The following is a 16,111-nucleotide window of genomic DNA, read 5'->3' on the forward strand; positions in this document are numbered from 1 at the left end:
CGGAAGACTATAAAAAAATAACAGAGACAATGAGAGGAGTGTGGTTTTTAAACTGACCTTCAGTGGGGTTTGGATCCTTATCAACATTTCCTGGAAACACAGAACAAAAAGTGGTCTGAATTCATAATTCAGAACAAATGCATAACACTAGTGCTGAGTGATTAGTGTTTTTTGAGGTCGTTTCGGTTTTGGGTAGATTATTAATAAATAATTACTGTTTTCGATTTCAGTTTCGGTCATTTTTTAAAAGATTAAATGCATTATGAAATAATGAATGACATTACAATTATTTTAGAGTGTTTTAATGGAAATTCCAAAACCATAAATTGTGAACATTCAATTGCCAAAACATTGAAAATATTCCATTGTCTTGTCAGGTCCACATTGGGTAGACAATGAAAGTATTCAGACCCCTTGACTTTATCCACATTTTGTTATGTTACAGCCTTATTCTACAATAGATTAAATACATGTGTTTCCTCATCAATCTACACACAATACCCCATAATGACAAAACGAAACAGGTTTAAGAAATACAGAAATACCTTATTTACATAAGTATTCAGACTCTTTGCGATGAGACTCGAAATTGAGCTCAAGTGCATCCTGTTTCCATTGATCATCCTTGAGATGTTTCTACAACTTGATTGGAGACCACCTATGGTAAATTCAATTGTTTGGACATGATTTGTAAAGGCACACACCTGTCTATATAAGGTCCCACAGTTGACAGTGCTTGTCCGAGCAAAAACCAAGCCATGAGGTCGAAGGAATTGTCTATATTTTGGGCTTATTTTGGACCGAGGGTGAAACCTCTCGCTTTGCCTCTTCTTCTCTGATCCTGTCTTTGTCCGAGTCAGAAAAAACTGGCGCAGTGGATTATGTTCCTTGTAGTTAATTACCACGTTTTTTTGTGCTGAACTAGGTTGAATATGTGACTCTGTGATGGAAATGTTATACTTGTGCTATTGCATCTACCAATTTCTATGTTGCATGTTTGTGCTTTTCTGTAAACTAATGTCTGTGTTCATGCAAGTGACTGACTGAACGAATCTTCACTATCAATAGCTGCAATTAGGCTGTACGACCAGACCTTTGTTTTGAGAATGAAAGATATCTTAGTTTCAAGGTCTCAGCTTAGAGAGAAGAAGCCTTGTGAGGTGTTGGTATGTCACATGTTATGAACCAGTATTGGTCGGTCGAATGAATGAAACAAAACGGTAATGATGAATGAATTATGCTAAATCATGCAAATATAACTTGTCTGTGTAAAGCCATATATAAGACAACTGCTGGGACCTGCCCCAGCAGAGCTTCTGACAGACATTCACTATGGTGCATTAGGTTTGTTGGAACATCTCCAGCACAGTGTCAATAAACAACGATTCATTTCAAATTGACTTTGAGTGTCCCTGTGTAAGATTTTCCACAACATCTCATTTCAGGAAACTAGGCGAATGTTGCGCGTCACTACTTCACAGGAGAGACATTTGAACGTAAACATACATTTCTTTATCAAAAGGCGTTTTTTAGCAGAAATGCCTTCTGGAACATGTGAACCATTATGTGCATAATCAATGCTTGGAGTTTGTCAGAATTTGTGGGGTTTTGTTTGTCCACCAGCCTCTTGAGGATTGACCACAAGTTCTCAATGGGATTAAGGTCTGGGGAGTTTCCTGGCCATTGACCCAAAATATCGATGTTTTGTTCCCCAAGCCACTTAGTTATCACTTTTGCCTTATGGCAAGGTGCTCCATAATGCTGGAAAAGGCATTGTTGCCTCGGAGGATGTGTTGGTACCATTCTTTATTCATGGCTGTGTTCTTAGGAAAAATGGTGAGTGAGCCCACTCTCTTGGCTGAGAAGCAACTCCACACATGAATGGTTTCAGGATGCTTTACTGTTGGCATGACACAGGACTGATGGTAGCGCTCACCTTGTCTTCTCTGGACAAGCTTTTTTCCGGATGCCCCAAACAATCGGAAAGGGGATTCATCAGAGAAAATGACTACTCCAGTCCTCAGCAGTCTAATCCCTGTACTTTTTGCAGAATATCAGTCTTTCCCTGATGTTTTTCCTGGAGAGAAGTGGCTTCTTTGCTGCCCTTCGTGACACAAGGCCATCCTCCAAAAGTCTTTGCCTCACTGTGCATGCAGATACACTCACACCCGCCTGCTGCCATTCCTGAGCAAGCTCTGTTCTGGTGGTGCCCCGATCCCGCAGCTGAATCAAATTTAGGAGACGGTCCTGGTGCTTGCTGGACTTCCTTGGCGCCCTGAAGACATTTTCACAACAATTGAACCGCTCTCCTTGAAGTTCTTGATGATCCGATAAATGGTTGATTTAGGTGTAATCTTACTGGCAGCAATATCCTTGCCTGTGAAGCCCTATTTGTGCAAAGCAATGATGACAGCACGTGTTTCCTTGCAGGTAACCATGATTGACAGAGGAAGAACAATGATTCCAAGCACCACCCTCCTTTTGAAGCTTCCAGTCTGTTATAAGAAACTCAATCAGCATGACTCAATCAGCCTTGTCCTCGTCAACACTCACACCTGTGTTAACGAGAGAATCACTGGCATAATGTCTGCTGGTCCTTTTGTGTCAGGGCTGAAATGCAGTGGAAATGTTTTGGGGGGATTCAGTTCAGTTGCATGGCAAAGAGGGACTTTGCAATTAATTGCAATTCATCTGATCACTCTTCATAACATTCTGGAGTATATGCAAATTGCCATCATACAAACAAACTGAGGCACCAGACTTTGTGAAAATTAATATTTGTGTCATTCTCAAAACTTTTGGCCATGACTGTATAACATGAGCTGCTGAGTATGTGTAGGTAATCCTTTTTAACGCAGCTTTTTTGAAAGATATCGCGAAAAACTGCAAAAGTGTTGCTAATGCTCGCCACTTTCAAGATGAAGTGAGTTTTAAAATCAGTGGAATGTCCGGCGGAAGCAGAGTTTGATAGCTAAGGAGATGGAGAAAATTCTGCCGTTCAAATATGCGGAGGGAGTCAAAAAGGGATACAGACGGCTGTTGTATAAAACACCTGTCTCTGGATTACATCTTCAAACTAAGGACAACCATGGCATCTGTAACAGGGAGGGAGAAGCGTTCATCCATGTATAACGGATAAGAGAGTCTAGCTTGCTACATTTTCAGATATTATACGTTTCTCTAATTTTGTCATAAAGTTGTTTTCATTGCAAGTTGAAGCGCACTGTTAGCTAGCTAGCTAGCATTAGCTGGATGGCTCACTAGCTAACAATACGTGTATGATCTGTGTAGTAATATTATTTGTATCTCAGAGCCATTTGCATTGCTAGTTATATAGCCTAATGTGAACTAGCTAGCTATCTTTGAACCTAGTTGTTTAGCGTTCGCTACCTGGAGATTCATGCATGGTAGTAACATTATGAGTTGGGATTATGGTTCTTTATTTAGCTAGCTAGCTACATTTCTACTCAACAATACAAATAACCATTTCACTGTACCATTTACACTTTCTGTATCCTGTGCATGTAACAAATAAACATAGATTTGTTTTATTATAGTGTGTGTTTACCAGAAACGGTAATGTGAGAACAACATGACCTGCACCAATGTCAAATGAGTATATAATGCTAGGCCAACAAGACAGTGTCAAAGTTCAAAAATTCTCAGGTAAAATGTCCTGCTTTTATTTGTGACCGTAAGCTATTTTCTGTCATTAGCTCGCCATTAACTTGTAAATAATGATCTTGTTTTTAGTTATTTTCCTGTAATAATGAATACAAATTAACTAACGTTGTCAGCTATATGATATGGTCATTATTTGAACTGGCTAGCTAGCTAACTTAACATTAGCTAGCTAGCTAACAACCTAGAAAGTTGCTTTTGGTTGCCTGGTTTGCTAGATTGACATATACTAAATTCATTTTTAAACAGATGGGTTTATTGGTGTTAAAATAGACAATTTATGCTATTTTAGACCAGCAGGCTGCTCATTTTTGTGTTCGGTAGAATATTCTTGATGTCACTGCAACAACTGTCTACGGACATGTCGATAGCAGTAGTATCAACCAGCCGTTAGTCTTGAAATCTTTGGTTGTTTAGTGCACTACCGTACTCACTCTGTTTAGCAGATGGCCTCACATGTGAATCCTTAAAGAGATGGGTGGGGCTAAGGCTTAAGAGGGTGTGAACAATGCTGAATGTGTGTAGATAAAGAAGAGCTCTCCTGTAGGTGTGCCAAAACCTTCAAGGGACAGTTTCTCAAAAGTGGTGTTACAAGGTTATCAACTTCCAAAGCAGAATTACTTTTCCATTGTTCCTCAACTGTAGCCAGTGCTTAATTTGAGCCGGATTCTGCTGGAACAGGATCCGGGACCTCGCTGTTTTGGACTATTTTGATCCCGAACCAATTTGTCCTTATACGGTAAAAAATGTCAATGTAAAAATTTGAATAAAAGCGATCAAAGTTCATTCGAGTTGCCCCTTCGTTAATTCTCCAGCCCCCACAAAAGAACGTGGTGCAACATTGTAACCTACTCTATGTGTGAGACGAACGGGTGGTGGCTGTGTGAGAAGCATGCCTGTATCTCTTACATAACTAGGATGAGATTCACTTTCTATTTTCTCTCTCCCTCTCTGCTCTGATAGACATGAGCCTGCAACTCTCATCTCTCAAGCCTTGCACTTCCATCATTTATTTCCTTATAGAATGGTTCTAGAATTACTGCTGTCAGTTCATAAATAAATGAAATCATTCCGAATAGCCTACTACACCATGAGAAGGATCAATAGCTTCTTGTGGATTGTTGCCCAATAACAAAGAATAGCCTACGGTCGTGAACGCGTGGCAAATTTATCAGTGAACAAGCAGCATGCAGACAAAACAGACAAATACAATCGAGAGAAAACAGAGGTTGGAAAGCAAATGGCTCCTGCTGAAAAGAGAAGACTGTGTTGCAGGCTACCAACATATTTATCAACTTCCAAATATTGTTTTACAAAGTAAAACAAGCGAGAGAGAGAGGCTTTTGGCACGAACGCATCGGCCATCACCAGCGAGTGAGCTGCATGTCATTGGGTGAGCCAGTGAAACTGGTATTTTTAGGACTATAATTTCCTCCTCATATTGTAGCCTACAACATGCGCCTCCACACACCTAGGCCTAGGTTGTTTTTATTGATCTCAGATTCACATTTGTGCTGTATTAAAAATATTCTGCCAACGTCTCCAGTCACTTAGAATTGCATGAAATGTGTTTATAAAAGGCCACGTTCTTCCCCGACCCTAGGCTACAAAAATGTTCCCCAATGTGTGCAACTTGTGTAAGTGCCTCTACTCTACTGCTCTATGTCACTACGCAAATGCAATGATATGCATGCAGTGCTTTACTATAAAGTTACCTCAGAACTCATCAACCCCCCTCTCGTGCTCCCTTTTGTTCCAGAACCTCCCGAGTTACAAATTAAGCACTGACTGTAGTGTAAGACATCAAATGTTCTAGCTCCGAGTCTCTACTTTTATCCAATGTAAAAAACACCATTTCAAATGTTGCCACATAAGACCGAATCGAGCCGGTCGGTCACATATTTGCTTAATGAAAACTACAACTCCCTTCAACATCCCACATAGTTATAGACTGGATTTCTCTCCTGAAGTATTTGATTTCTCTCCAGAGAAACGGCGCAATTAGTTGTTTAATAACCGATATAAACATTTTGGGGGGTTAATCGCTCAGCACTACATAACACAGACTTGAATATTCAAAATGAAAGCTTTCAGGCAACAACAAGGGCCCCTTGTGTCAGCGTGTCTCTATAGTGTCTGTATACAGCAGTAGCACTCCTTTGTGACTGTATCAGTGTCTATGTGTGGTTCCGTTGTCTTGCTGTTACCTTTGGGGATCTTGCAGATCCAGTCCAGTTCAGCGTCACAGCGCATGGCCAGCCAGGTCATGGTGCCCAGATCTGCTGCTGCACACTGACGGACGTTGTAGTTGTAACGCCCAAAGTTCTGGTACGTATACTGACATGCAGAGGAAGATGGGTTAGAGGACGTTACAAAATTAGCTTGTAAAGTAGGTAGCTATATCTCTAAGCTTTGAGGTACACGTATATGGTGCAAGAGGCTGTATGATGTTGCAGCTGGGCTGTAGCTATCGGTAAATCAAGGTCGCTGTGTCAAGCTGGGTCAATAATAGATAGTGCTGTGGTTTGGCTGCTCGAATTAGGTCCATGCTGTGATGTAATGCTGTGGCTGGATGACGGGACGGTGATGCTGTGACTCACGGCCAGTCCATCGCTCCACTTCCAGCTACCGTTGTCCATGGGGTTCCTGCGGTTCAGGCCGATCCAGAACCAGCGCTGCTCATGGTCCTCTGACTCCCTGTGGACCATCATCATCATCAACATCATCATCAGCAGGAGCAGAGTCGTCGGCATCATCATTTTTGTCATTATGATCATCAGGAGCAGCATCATCATCATTACTATCATCATCACTATCATCAGCATCATAGTCTTCACCATAAAATATATATATATACAGTGGGGCAAAAAAGTATTTAGTCAGCCACCAATTGTGCAAGTTCTCCCACTTAAAAAGATGAGAGAGGCCTGTAATTGTCATCATAGGTACACTTCAACTATGACAGACAAATGAGGGAAAAAAATCCAGAAAATCACATTGTAGGATTTTTAATGAATTTATTTGCAAATTATGGCGGAAAATAAGTATTTGGTCAATAACAAAAGTTTATCTCAATACTTTGTGATATACCCTTTGTTGGCAATGACAGAGGTCAAATGTTTTCTGTAAGTCTTCACAAGGTTTTCACACACTGTTGCTGGTATTTTGGCCCATTCCTCCATGCAGATCTCCTCTAGAGCACTGATGTTTTGGGGCTGTTGCTGGGCAACACAGACTTTCAACTCCCTCCAAAGATTTTCTATGGGGTTGAGATCTGGAGACTGGCTAGGCCAGGACCTTGAAATGCTTCTTACGAAGCCACTCCTTCATTGCCCGGGCGGTGTCATTGTCATGCTGAAAGACCCAGCCACGTTTCATCTTCAATGCTCTTGCTGATGGAAGGAGGTTTTCACTCAAAATCTCACGATACATGGCCCCATTCATTCTTTCCTTTACACGGATCAGTCGTCCTGGTCCCTTTGCAGAAAAACAGCCCCAAAGCATGATGTTTCCACCCCATGCTTCACAGTAGGCATTCTTTGTCCTCCAAACACGATGAGTTTAGTTTTTACCAAAAAGTTATATTTTGGTTTCATCTGACCATATGACATTCTCCCAATTTTCTTCTGGATCATCCAAATGCTCTCTAGCAAACTTCAGACGGGCCTGGACATGTACTGGTTTAAGCAGGGGGACACGTCTGGGACTGCAGGATTTGAGTCCCTGGCGGCGTAGTGTGTTACTGATGGTAGGCTTTGTTACTTTGGTCCCAGCTCTCTGCAGGTCATTCACTAGGTCCTAGTGTGGTGTGGTTCTGGGATTTTTGCTCACCGTTCTTGTGATCATTTTGACCCCACGGGGTGAGATCTTGCGTGGAGACCCAGATCGAGGGAGATTATCAGTGGTCTTGTATGTCTTCCATTTCCTAATAATTGCTCCAACAGTTGATTTCTTCAAACCAAGCTGCTTACCTATTGCAGATTCAGTCTTCCCAGCCTGGTGCAGGTCTACAATTTTGTTTCTGGTGTCCTTTGACAGCTCTTTGGTCTTGGCCATAGTGGAGTTTGGAGTGTGACTGTTTGAGGTTGTGGACAGGTGTCTTTTATACTGATAACAAGTTCAAACAGGTGCCATTAATACAGGTAACGAGTGGAGGACAGAGGAGCCTCTTAAAGAAGAAGTTACATGTCTGTGAGAGCCAGAAATCTTGCTTGATTGTAGGTGACCAAATACTTATTTTCCACCATAATTTGCAAATAAATTCATAAAAAATCCTACAATGTGATTTTCTGGATTTTTTTCCCTCTTTTTGTCTGTCATAGTTCAAGTGTACCTATGATGAAAATTACAGGCCTCTCTCATCTTTTTAAGTGGGAGAACTTGCACAATTGGTGGCTGACTAAATACTTTTTTGCCCCACTGTATAATCTGTCACTGTGCCCTTGAGCCAGGCACTTAACCCTAATTGCTCCAGGGGTGCTGTACAATGGTGACCCTGCCCGTGACCCACTCCCTGCGGTATCTCAGGGGGAGTTGGGATATGCAAAAAAACACATTTCCATTACACACTGTGTGTAACAGGACAAATATAAGCACTCCCCAAAAATTCTTATTATATTTATTATTATCATCCTCATCATTACATCCACATTCCCTCTTTAAATTACAAACCCATCCCCTTTTCAAATAAGAACAACATTCTCCCTCCATCCAGTCTAGGCCCTGTAATAGAGAACCTTTCATTACAACCCATGCATGATCAAGGTGGAGTGTCCACCCACCCAAAGGCTTCATGTAGTATCTGCAGTATGAAGTGCTCCTCCTCTGGGCCACTGACACTCAGCAGGTTGGCTCCATGGTGTCTTAGACAGGCTAGGTGGGCCTGCAGCCAGCTCAGCTTCTGGTCCATCTGGGCCGAGTCGAACACCTGGGGGACACACACATGCAGGCAGGCAGGCAGGCAGGCAGGCAGGCAGGCAGGCACGCGCATACACACACACACACACACACACACACACAAACACACACACACACAGAGGCGTTAGAGGCAAATAAATGGTATCTATATTGACTAAACTAATACATATCCTTAAAATATACACTACCATTCAAAAGTTTGGGGTCACTTAGAAATGTCCTTGTTTTTGAAAGAAAACCACGTTTTTCGTCCATTAAAATAACATCAAATTGATCAGAAATACAGTGTAGACATTGTTAATGTTGTAAATGTCTTGTAGCTGGAAACGGCTGATACTTTATGGAATATCTACATAGGCATACAGAGGCCCATTATCAGCAACCATCACTCCTGTGTTCCAATGGCACGTTGTGTTAGCTAATCCAAGTTTAGCATTTTAAAAGGCTAATTGATAATGAGAAAAACCTTTTGCAATTATGCTAGCACAGCTGAAAACTGTTGTTCTAATTAAAGAAGCAATAAAACTGGCCTTCTTTAGACTAGTTCCGTATCTGGAGCATAGGCATTTGTGGGTTCGATTGCAGGCTCAAAATGGCCAGAAACAAAGAACTTTCTTCTGAAACTCGTCAGTCTATTCTTGTTCTGAGAAATGAAGGCTATTCCATGCGAGAAATTGCAAAGAAACTGAAGATCTCGTACAATGCTGTGCACTAATCCCTTCACAGAACAGCACAAACTGGCCCTAACCAGAATAGAAAGAGTGGGAGGCCCCGGTGCACAACAGAGCAAGAGGACAAATACCTTACAGTGTCTAGTTTGAGGAACAAATGCCTCACAAGTCCTCAAATGACAGCTTCATTAAATAGTACCCGCAGAACACCAGTCTCAACGTCAACAGTGAAGAGGCAACTCCGGGATGCTGGCCTTCTAGGCAGAGTTGCCTTATCTTAGACTGGCCAATAAAAATAAAAGATTAAGATGGGCAAAAGAACACAGACACTGGACAGAGGAACTCTACCTAGAAGGCCAGCATCCTGGAGTCGCCTCTTCACTGTGTAGTAATATCAAGCAGTGGTAAAGGTGTAGGATACCTTGTAGCAGTGGTGCAGCTTGCCGTTTGTCTTCCACCCGTTGGGGCAGGATCCAGTGAGGCTGGGGGTGGGGAGCGGGGTGGGGGGCTCAGGGCTGAGGGACGTGTCCCGGTTCAGTCTACAGATGAACTTGGCCCGGGCCGACGCACAGTCCTTCACCTCCCATAGGCCTGTGGCGTAGCCCGTCTCCATGGTTACACAGCCCCCTTTGATGTTTCCTCCTGACAGAGGAGAGGGGGGAGAGGGTGGTCCATGTTACGTAGTTGCATGAGTCTGGGTCTGGGAGTAACTGACTGACTGGCACACCAGTGGGGATGGTAGAGATCATGGCAAAAAGATGGTCTTGAAAACGGCAAACAAATCACCTGATTAAGTCATTGGCAATTTATCCACAATGAATACTCAAGAGATAAGTGTTTATACCGTATCTAGTTTTGACTTTGCTCTGGGCATATGGCATACAGCACAGACAGGGGCCCTGAAGACTAGTACAAGACCAACATGTCCGTCATGATAGCTCTGTGGACAGATAGAGAGACAGAGGTCCATGTCCCCACCTGGCTGGTCTCTGTTCCAGTTGGTATAGGCCACTTCATCCCCGCTGAGCCAGCGGAATTTCCCAGGGCTTTTCTGGTCAAGCAGGGCTATCCAGAACGAATCCCCAGAACGGCCAAACACCAGACTGTTGACAAATGCCTGCTCAAACCTACAACAACGCACATGGAAAAGGCTCGGGGGTCAGAGGTTACCCTAGGTGTGTGTGTTTGTGTCCGTGTGTGCATGAGTGTATGTACAGGTACGCATGTGTGTGTGCGTACCTATTGTTGATGGTGATGAGGGTTGCTCCGCTGCCAGCGCAGGCCTTCTTGCCCTCCTCGAAGGTCACCTGCTCCTCTCCCACCCAGTAGCAGGCCGGACTGTGCCATCTCCAGCCCTGGCGAGAGAGAGAGAGAGGTGAAAGGTTGAGGAGGCGTAGAAATTACAACTATCCAAAGAGATCTATCTACGTCCAGAGACTTGCATGAAAACACAACCAGATGAGATGGTAACGTATAGGCATAAAGTACTATAAACCACACACGGCTAACAAGGAGAGGGCAATTCTTTTTCCCCTACTTATAAAACCGGGGCAGGACAGAACAAGTCCAGGCTCAGAGCTACGCTCTCTCTCTACCGCTCTCTCTCTCTCGCTCTCTCTCCAACACACAAAAAGGTCACAAGGGTTTGAGTGTGTAGTCGTGTAAATGTGTGCGTTGAAGTGAGTGCGTACGCGAGAGAGGGAGAGAGAGAGAGGTGGAGAGAGTCACTTTGTGTGATTCAGTCCAACTTCAGGCTTTTGCACAACTGCACTTGGCAGGGAGAGAGAAACCTCAAAGACTTCCAGCTGGTGAGCAGCCCTCCTTTATACGAGAATCATACTGGAGAGGCAAATGCGCATGTTATCTATTTCTCTCTCTCTTTCTCTCTCTCTCCTGTCACATGACCCACAATGCCACACTCTCTGGGGCTCTCTAGTGTTACAGTTCCCTGAGCCAATGAGCCAATGAGCTATGGATCATATAGACCCTATTGTTCCGACAGAACCGCAGAACCATTAAGTCAGTCACTTGGTTTTCTCACACTTTCTCTTCAGATGTTGAGTTAACTCAACAACAAAAAAAGTGAGCATTAACTCACATAAAATCACACAATGTAGTCAACTCCACAGAGAAGTTGGCCAAGCAGGAGCCAAGCTAACAGCAGTAACTCATTTGCCATGAGGCATTAGCTGGGCTATCCATCATGTCTAGTGAGGGAGGGAGAGAGTACATAAACACTAAATTACTGAAGCATCAGGATCAAACAGCAATACCTCTGCCCGAGTAAACGTTTTTAACCCTTTAAACAGGAGGAGAGGGTTGAAATATAGCAGGAGAGGAGAGCACACAACCACGGGGGAAACTAGTCAAAGATAAGAAGAGAATTACAGTCTGTGAAATTGCAGAGAGACAGACAGAGAGACACAGAGACAGAGAGAGAGAGAGAGAGAGAGAGAGAGAGAGAGAGAGAGAGAGAGAGAGAGAGAGAGAGAGAGAGAGAGAGAGAGAGAGAGAGAGAGAGAGAGAGAGAGAGAGAGAGAGAGAGAGAGAGAGAGAGAGAGAGAGAGAGAGAGAGAGATAAAAAGAGAGATGGGTTTACCAGATGTGAGACCTGTGGATATGGTTAATTTGTGTGTGGGTATTTTTTGTGAATGTGAACACATTTGTGGGGTTGTCTGGGGGTAGGGTGTCTGGCTGATCTCCCTGGCCCTGAGGGAGTGATTCAGAGCAAATATAGACAGGGGCGGGAGGGGAGGTGGCGTGTGGTCAGAGGGCAGAGGGGCGGAGGGGTGCACGGGGAGGGGGAGAAGAGTGTGAGGGGGTGCACTCAAATATGTACCATCTGAATTCAGAGTGCCAGTGCTGACTGTCTGCATCTGGAGTTAGAACAGCGTGACGCTGCTAGAACTGTGAATAGAGCGTTTCTAGGCAGACAGAGAGATGGAGATAAAGGGAAGCAGAGTAAGGATGGCGGGGAGCGACAGATCAGACAGAATAAGAAAGATACAATAGATACAGGAGGGGAATAACAGATGGAATTGTTTGCCTTCAGCAAGCACACTAATGAGTGGGGGAGTGAGAGGAAGGAGTGAGAGAGAGAGAGAGAGAGAGAGAGAGAGAGAGAGAGAGAGAGAGAGAGAGAGAAGGAGTGAGAGAGAAAGAAAGTAGAGAGAGAGAGAGAAAGAGAGAGAGAGAGAGAGAGAGAGAGAGAGAGAGGAGTGAGAGAGAAAGAAAGTAGAGAGAGAGAGAAAGAGAGAGAGAGAGAGAGAGAGAGAAGGAGTGAGAGAGAAAGAAAGTAGAGAGAGAGACAGAGAGAGAGAGAGAGAGAGAGAAAGAGTGAGAGAGAGACAGAGAAGAGAGAGAGAGAGAGAGAAGGAGAGACAGAGAGAGAGAGAGAGAAACAGAGGAGAGACAAAGAGAGAGGGAGAGAACATTAGAGAGAGAGGGGGAAGGAGAAACAGAGGAGAGACAAAGGGAGAGGGAAAAAGATAACAGAGGAGAGACAAAGACAAAGAGAGAGGGAAAAAGAGAACGTAGAGAGAGAGAGGGGGAGGGAGAAACAGAGGAGAGACAAAGAGAGAGGGAAAAAGAGAAGGAGAAGAGGGGGAAGGAGAGGGAGAGACAAAGGGAGAGGGAAAAAGATAACGTAGAGAGAGAGAGAGGGGGAAGGAGAAACAGAGGAGAGGAGAAACAGAGGAGAGATAAGGAGAAACAGAGGAGAGACAAAGAGAGAGGGAAAAAGAGAACGTAGAGAGAGAGAGGGGGAAGGAGAAACAGAGGAGAGACAAAGGGAGAGGGAAAAAGAGAACGTAGAGAGAGAGAGAGGGGGAAGGAGAAACAGAGGAGAGACAAAGGGAGAGGGAAAAAGAGAACGTAGAGAGAGAGAAAAGGAGAAACAGAGGAGAGACAAAGGGAGAGGGAAAAAGAGAACGTAGAGAGAGAGAAATAAAGAAAGGGACTACAGTAAATCTTACTGGTTTGCACCCGTGGTCCTGTGCCTGTCCGTCAGTCTTCTGGGCTGCTTTCTTACAGATGGACGGCAGGGTCTGGTTACAGGGACTGTCATTCCAGCGGCCTTCCTGTACATACATACATACACACACACACACACACACACACACACACACACACACACACACACACACACACACACACACACACACACACACACACACACACACACACACACACACACACACACACACACACACACACACACACACACACAGAAAGAGAGAGGGCACAGCTGCAGAGTATAAACAATAGTTTTCTGTAGGGCTTGTTGGCAGTGAGAACACAATGCTGTGAGATGACGAAGGGTCCAGACTATAGGGGTCAAAGGCCAAGGGTCACTCACGGGTCCCCAGATGGTGACACAGTCCTCTGGGGTGTTTTGGAAGTTGTTGGGCTCAAAGGGATGCCAGTAAGTGAAGATGACGGGCGTGTGGTCTGTCCACTGGAAGTCCATCTGCATAGCCGTGTCATGGAGACCAATCCACAGCTCCTCCACATCTGACACACAGAGATATGACGATAACTATCACAGAGCAGGGAGGAGGAGACACTACAGCAATCACATTAGGACGGAAACAAGATGGGAGAAGCAGTGAGTGGATTGGAGTATTAGACAGTCTTCAACAAAAATGCTCCTAAGGGGTTCTTCGGCTGTCCCCATAGGAGAATCCTTTTTAGTTCTAGGTACAACCCTTATGGGTTCCATGTAGATCCCTCCGTGGAAAGGGTTCTACTTTGAACCCAAAAGGGTTCTACTTGGAAATAAAAAGGTTCTTTCTACCTGGAACCAAAAAGGGTTCCTCAAAGGGTTTTTCCAATGAGTGCAGCCGAAGAACCTTTTAGCACCTTTTTTCTAAGAGTGTATGCAGGGTGGAACTACAGTATGCCAACCCCTGTCCTCATAGTGTGGTGGTGAAAAAGTTGTAAATAACTTATTATATACAGTACCAGTCAAACCCTTGAACACACCTACTCATTCAAGGGTTTTTCTTTATTTCTACTTTGTAGAATAATACTGAAGATATCAAAACTATGAAATAACACATATGGACTCATGTAGTGACCAAACACTTTCCAAACTTTTGACTGGTACTCTATATTTTTATTTCATTTCATTGTTGTTGTTTCAGGTAAACAACATAAACAAATTGTACATAGGTGCTATATATAAACACAAACAAGAACCAAGATCAACTGTCTCCCGTGAGAGAAACTGTTGACACCAAAGTTGAAGCTTCCTTTCGAGACATGTACATTGTTGTGCTATCTGTGTAGCTGCCTGTCTTCGGGTTGAGGCACCTTTCCGTGACCTGCTGCACTATCTGTGTACCTCGCTTGATGTTGTTGATGATGAACTCTAGTTCAGGCAGGGTGTGGAGGCTGACCAGGTTGGCCTCCATTTTCTGACAGGTTTTCTGAGCAGCGTCCCAGTCCACCTTCTCTGACGTCAGTCTGTAGCAGCCTGCCTGGAACGCCTGCCAGCCCACATCACACTCGTACTTCTCATCATCCGCCCACGAGTCTGCAGCCCACAGAGCAGAGACAGAGAGCAAACAGAAGGGAAATATACCCTATATTAACTATTTGTTAATACAGTAGCGAGCATATAACCCGATGGTAACACAAATCTATGATTTCTTTTCTATGACTCTAACTGCTCACATACAGGGGATGTAACTATCCATGAAACAACAAGCTACAGATGTATCTTAATTTGAGCCGGTTTGCCACAGCGGGAAAATAAGCCTGCAGCAACAGGAAATGTGAATTCTTATGTGGATTGTAACAAATTGACATTTTGTAGGGGTTGATACATTTTACGTAAAGGAAAATCAAGTCTGACTTTTGAAAGTGGAAATTACAAACATTCTAAAACTTTCTAGAAACTCAAATATACTAAAAATGTGCTTTCCTGTTTTGCAAGAAAAATTCTCAGCAACAGAAGAGTGATCAAATGAAGCTCCTACAGCTGTAGAAGCTTTAGCAGGGAGGATTTGATAAGGAGGTCTAGAGTCTCGACAGGTGACTAGGCAGACGTACCGGTGGTGAAGGGGTCCAGGGTGGCATTGGGTCTCTTCTTACAGACGTAAGGAAGGGCTACAGAGCAGTCTCTGTTCTGCCAGCGGCCGGACGACTCTGTTCTGATCACCGCACAGTTCTCCTCATCCACATGGCTCGGCTGGTCTGGGATTGAAATAGAATGCATATTGTGAGATAGAAAGAAGGACACGTTAGATGTTATCTGTGTAGTCTGTGGTGTTAGTGTTGTAAACAGATGGCAGAGGTTGGGTTGGGTTAAACGGATGGTTGAGGATGGATGAGGTTGGGTTAAAAGGATGGTTGAGGATGGATGAAGTTGGTTTAAATGGATGGTTGAGGATGGATGAGGTTGGGTTAAATGGATGGTTGAGGATGGATGAAGTTGGTTTAAAAGGATGGTTGAGGATGGATGAGGATTGGGTTAAAATGCTTAGGTTGGCATTTATTGTCATGAATATTGCCCTGAAAGCAGCTCTGCAGAGTGGTCACTTGCTGGCATAGCCACAAAATCATAAAATTTTAAACTTAACCCTAACACTGCTAACGCTAACCTTAAATTAAGACCAAACGCTCATTTTCCTTTTCATACATTTTTACTATATAGCCAATTTGGACTTTTCAGCTGGCCCATCGAGTGAAGATCGCTCAGGTCTGCTTCCAGGGGAAGATTCATGACAAAAAGCATCAATCTGCTTTTAAAGGAGGGTTGATGATGGTTGAGGTTGGGTTGGGTTAAAAAGATGGTTGAGGATGGGTTAAACAGATGGTTGAGGATGGTTGAGGTTGGG

At 43.8% G+C, this 16,111-nt stretch overlaps 1 protein-coding gene across 2 annotated transcripts in view; it reads right to left on the minus strand.

Moving 5' to 3' along the window:
• The window catches only part of LOC139364649 (C-type mannose receptor 2-like), a 43,896-nt gene that overhangs the window by 14,699 nt on the left and 13,086 nt on the right, over window positions 1-16,111 (minus strand). For both annotated transcript variants that reach the window (XM_071101577.1, XM_071101578.1), the window contains 11 exons: window positions 15,324-15,467; window positions 14,614-14,805; window positions 13,627-13,781; window positions 13,244-13,348; window positions 10,509-10,624; window positions 10,248-10,396; window positions 9,691-9,911; window positions 8,463-8,608; window positions 6,282-6,378; window positions 5,889-6,018; window positions 58-90 (listed from right to left, as the gene is read on the minus strand). In XM_071101577.1, the coding sequence (XP_070957678.1) occupies window positions 58-90; window positions 5,889-6,018; window positions 6,282-6,378; window positions 8,463-8,608; window positions 9,691-9,911; window positions 10,248-10,396; window positions 10,509-10,624; window positions 13,244-13,348; window positions 13,627-13,781; window positions 14,614-14,805; window positions 15,324-15,467 (1,488 nt within the window). The remainder of the gene's footprint in view (window positions 1-57; window positions 91-5,888; window positions 6,019-6,281; window positions 6,379-8,462; window positions 8,609-9,690; window positions 9,912-10,247; window positions 10,397-10,508; window positions 10,625-13,243; window positions 13,349-13,626; window positions 13,782-14,613; window positions 14,806-15,323; window positions 15,468-16,111) is intronic.

This window comes from Oncorhynchus clarkii, chromosome 13 (genome assembly GCF_045791955.1).
Source record: "Oncorhynchus clarkii lewisi isolate Uvic-CL-2024 chromosome 13, UVic_Ocla_1.0, whole genome shotgun sequence".
NCBI classification, from domain to species: Eukaryota; Metazoa; Chordata; class Actinopteri; order Salmoniformes; family Salmonidae; genus Oncorhynchus; species Oncorhynchus clarkii.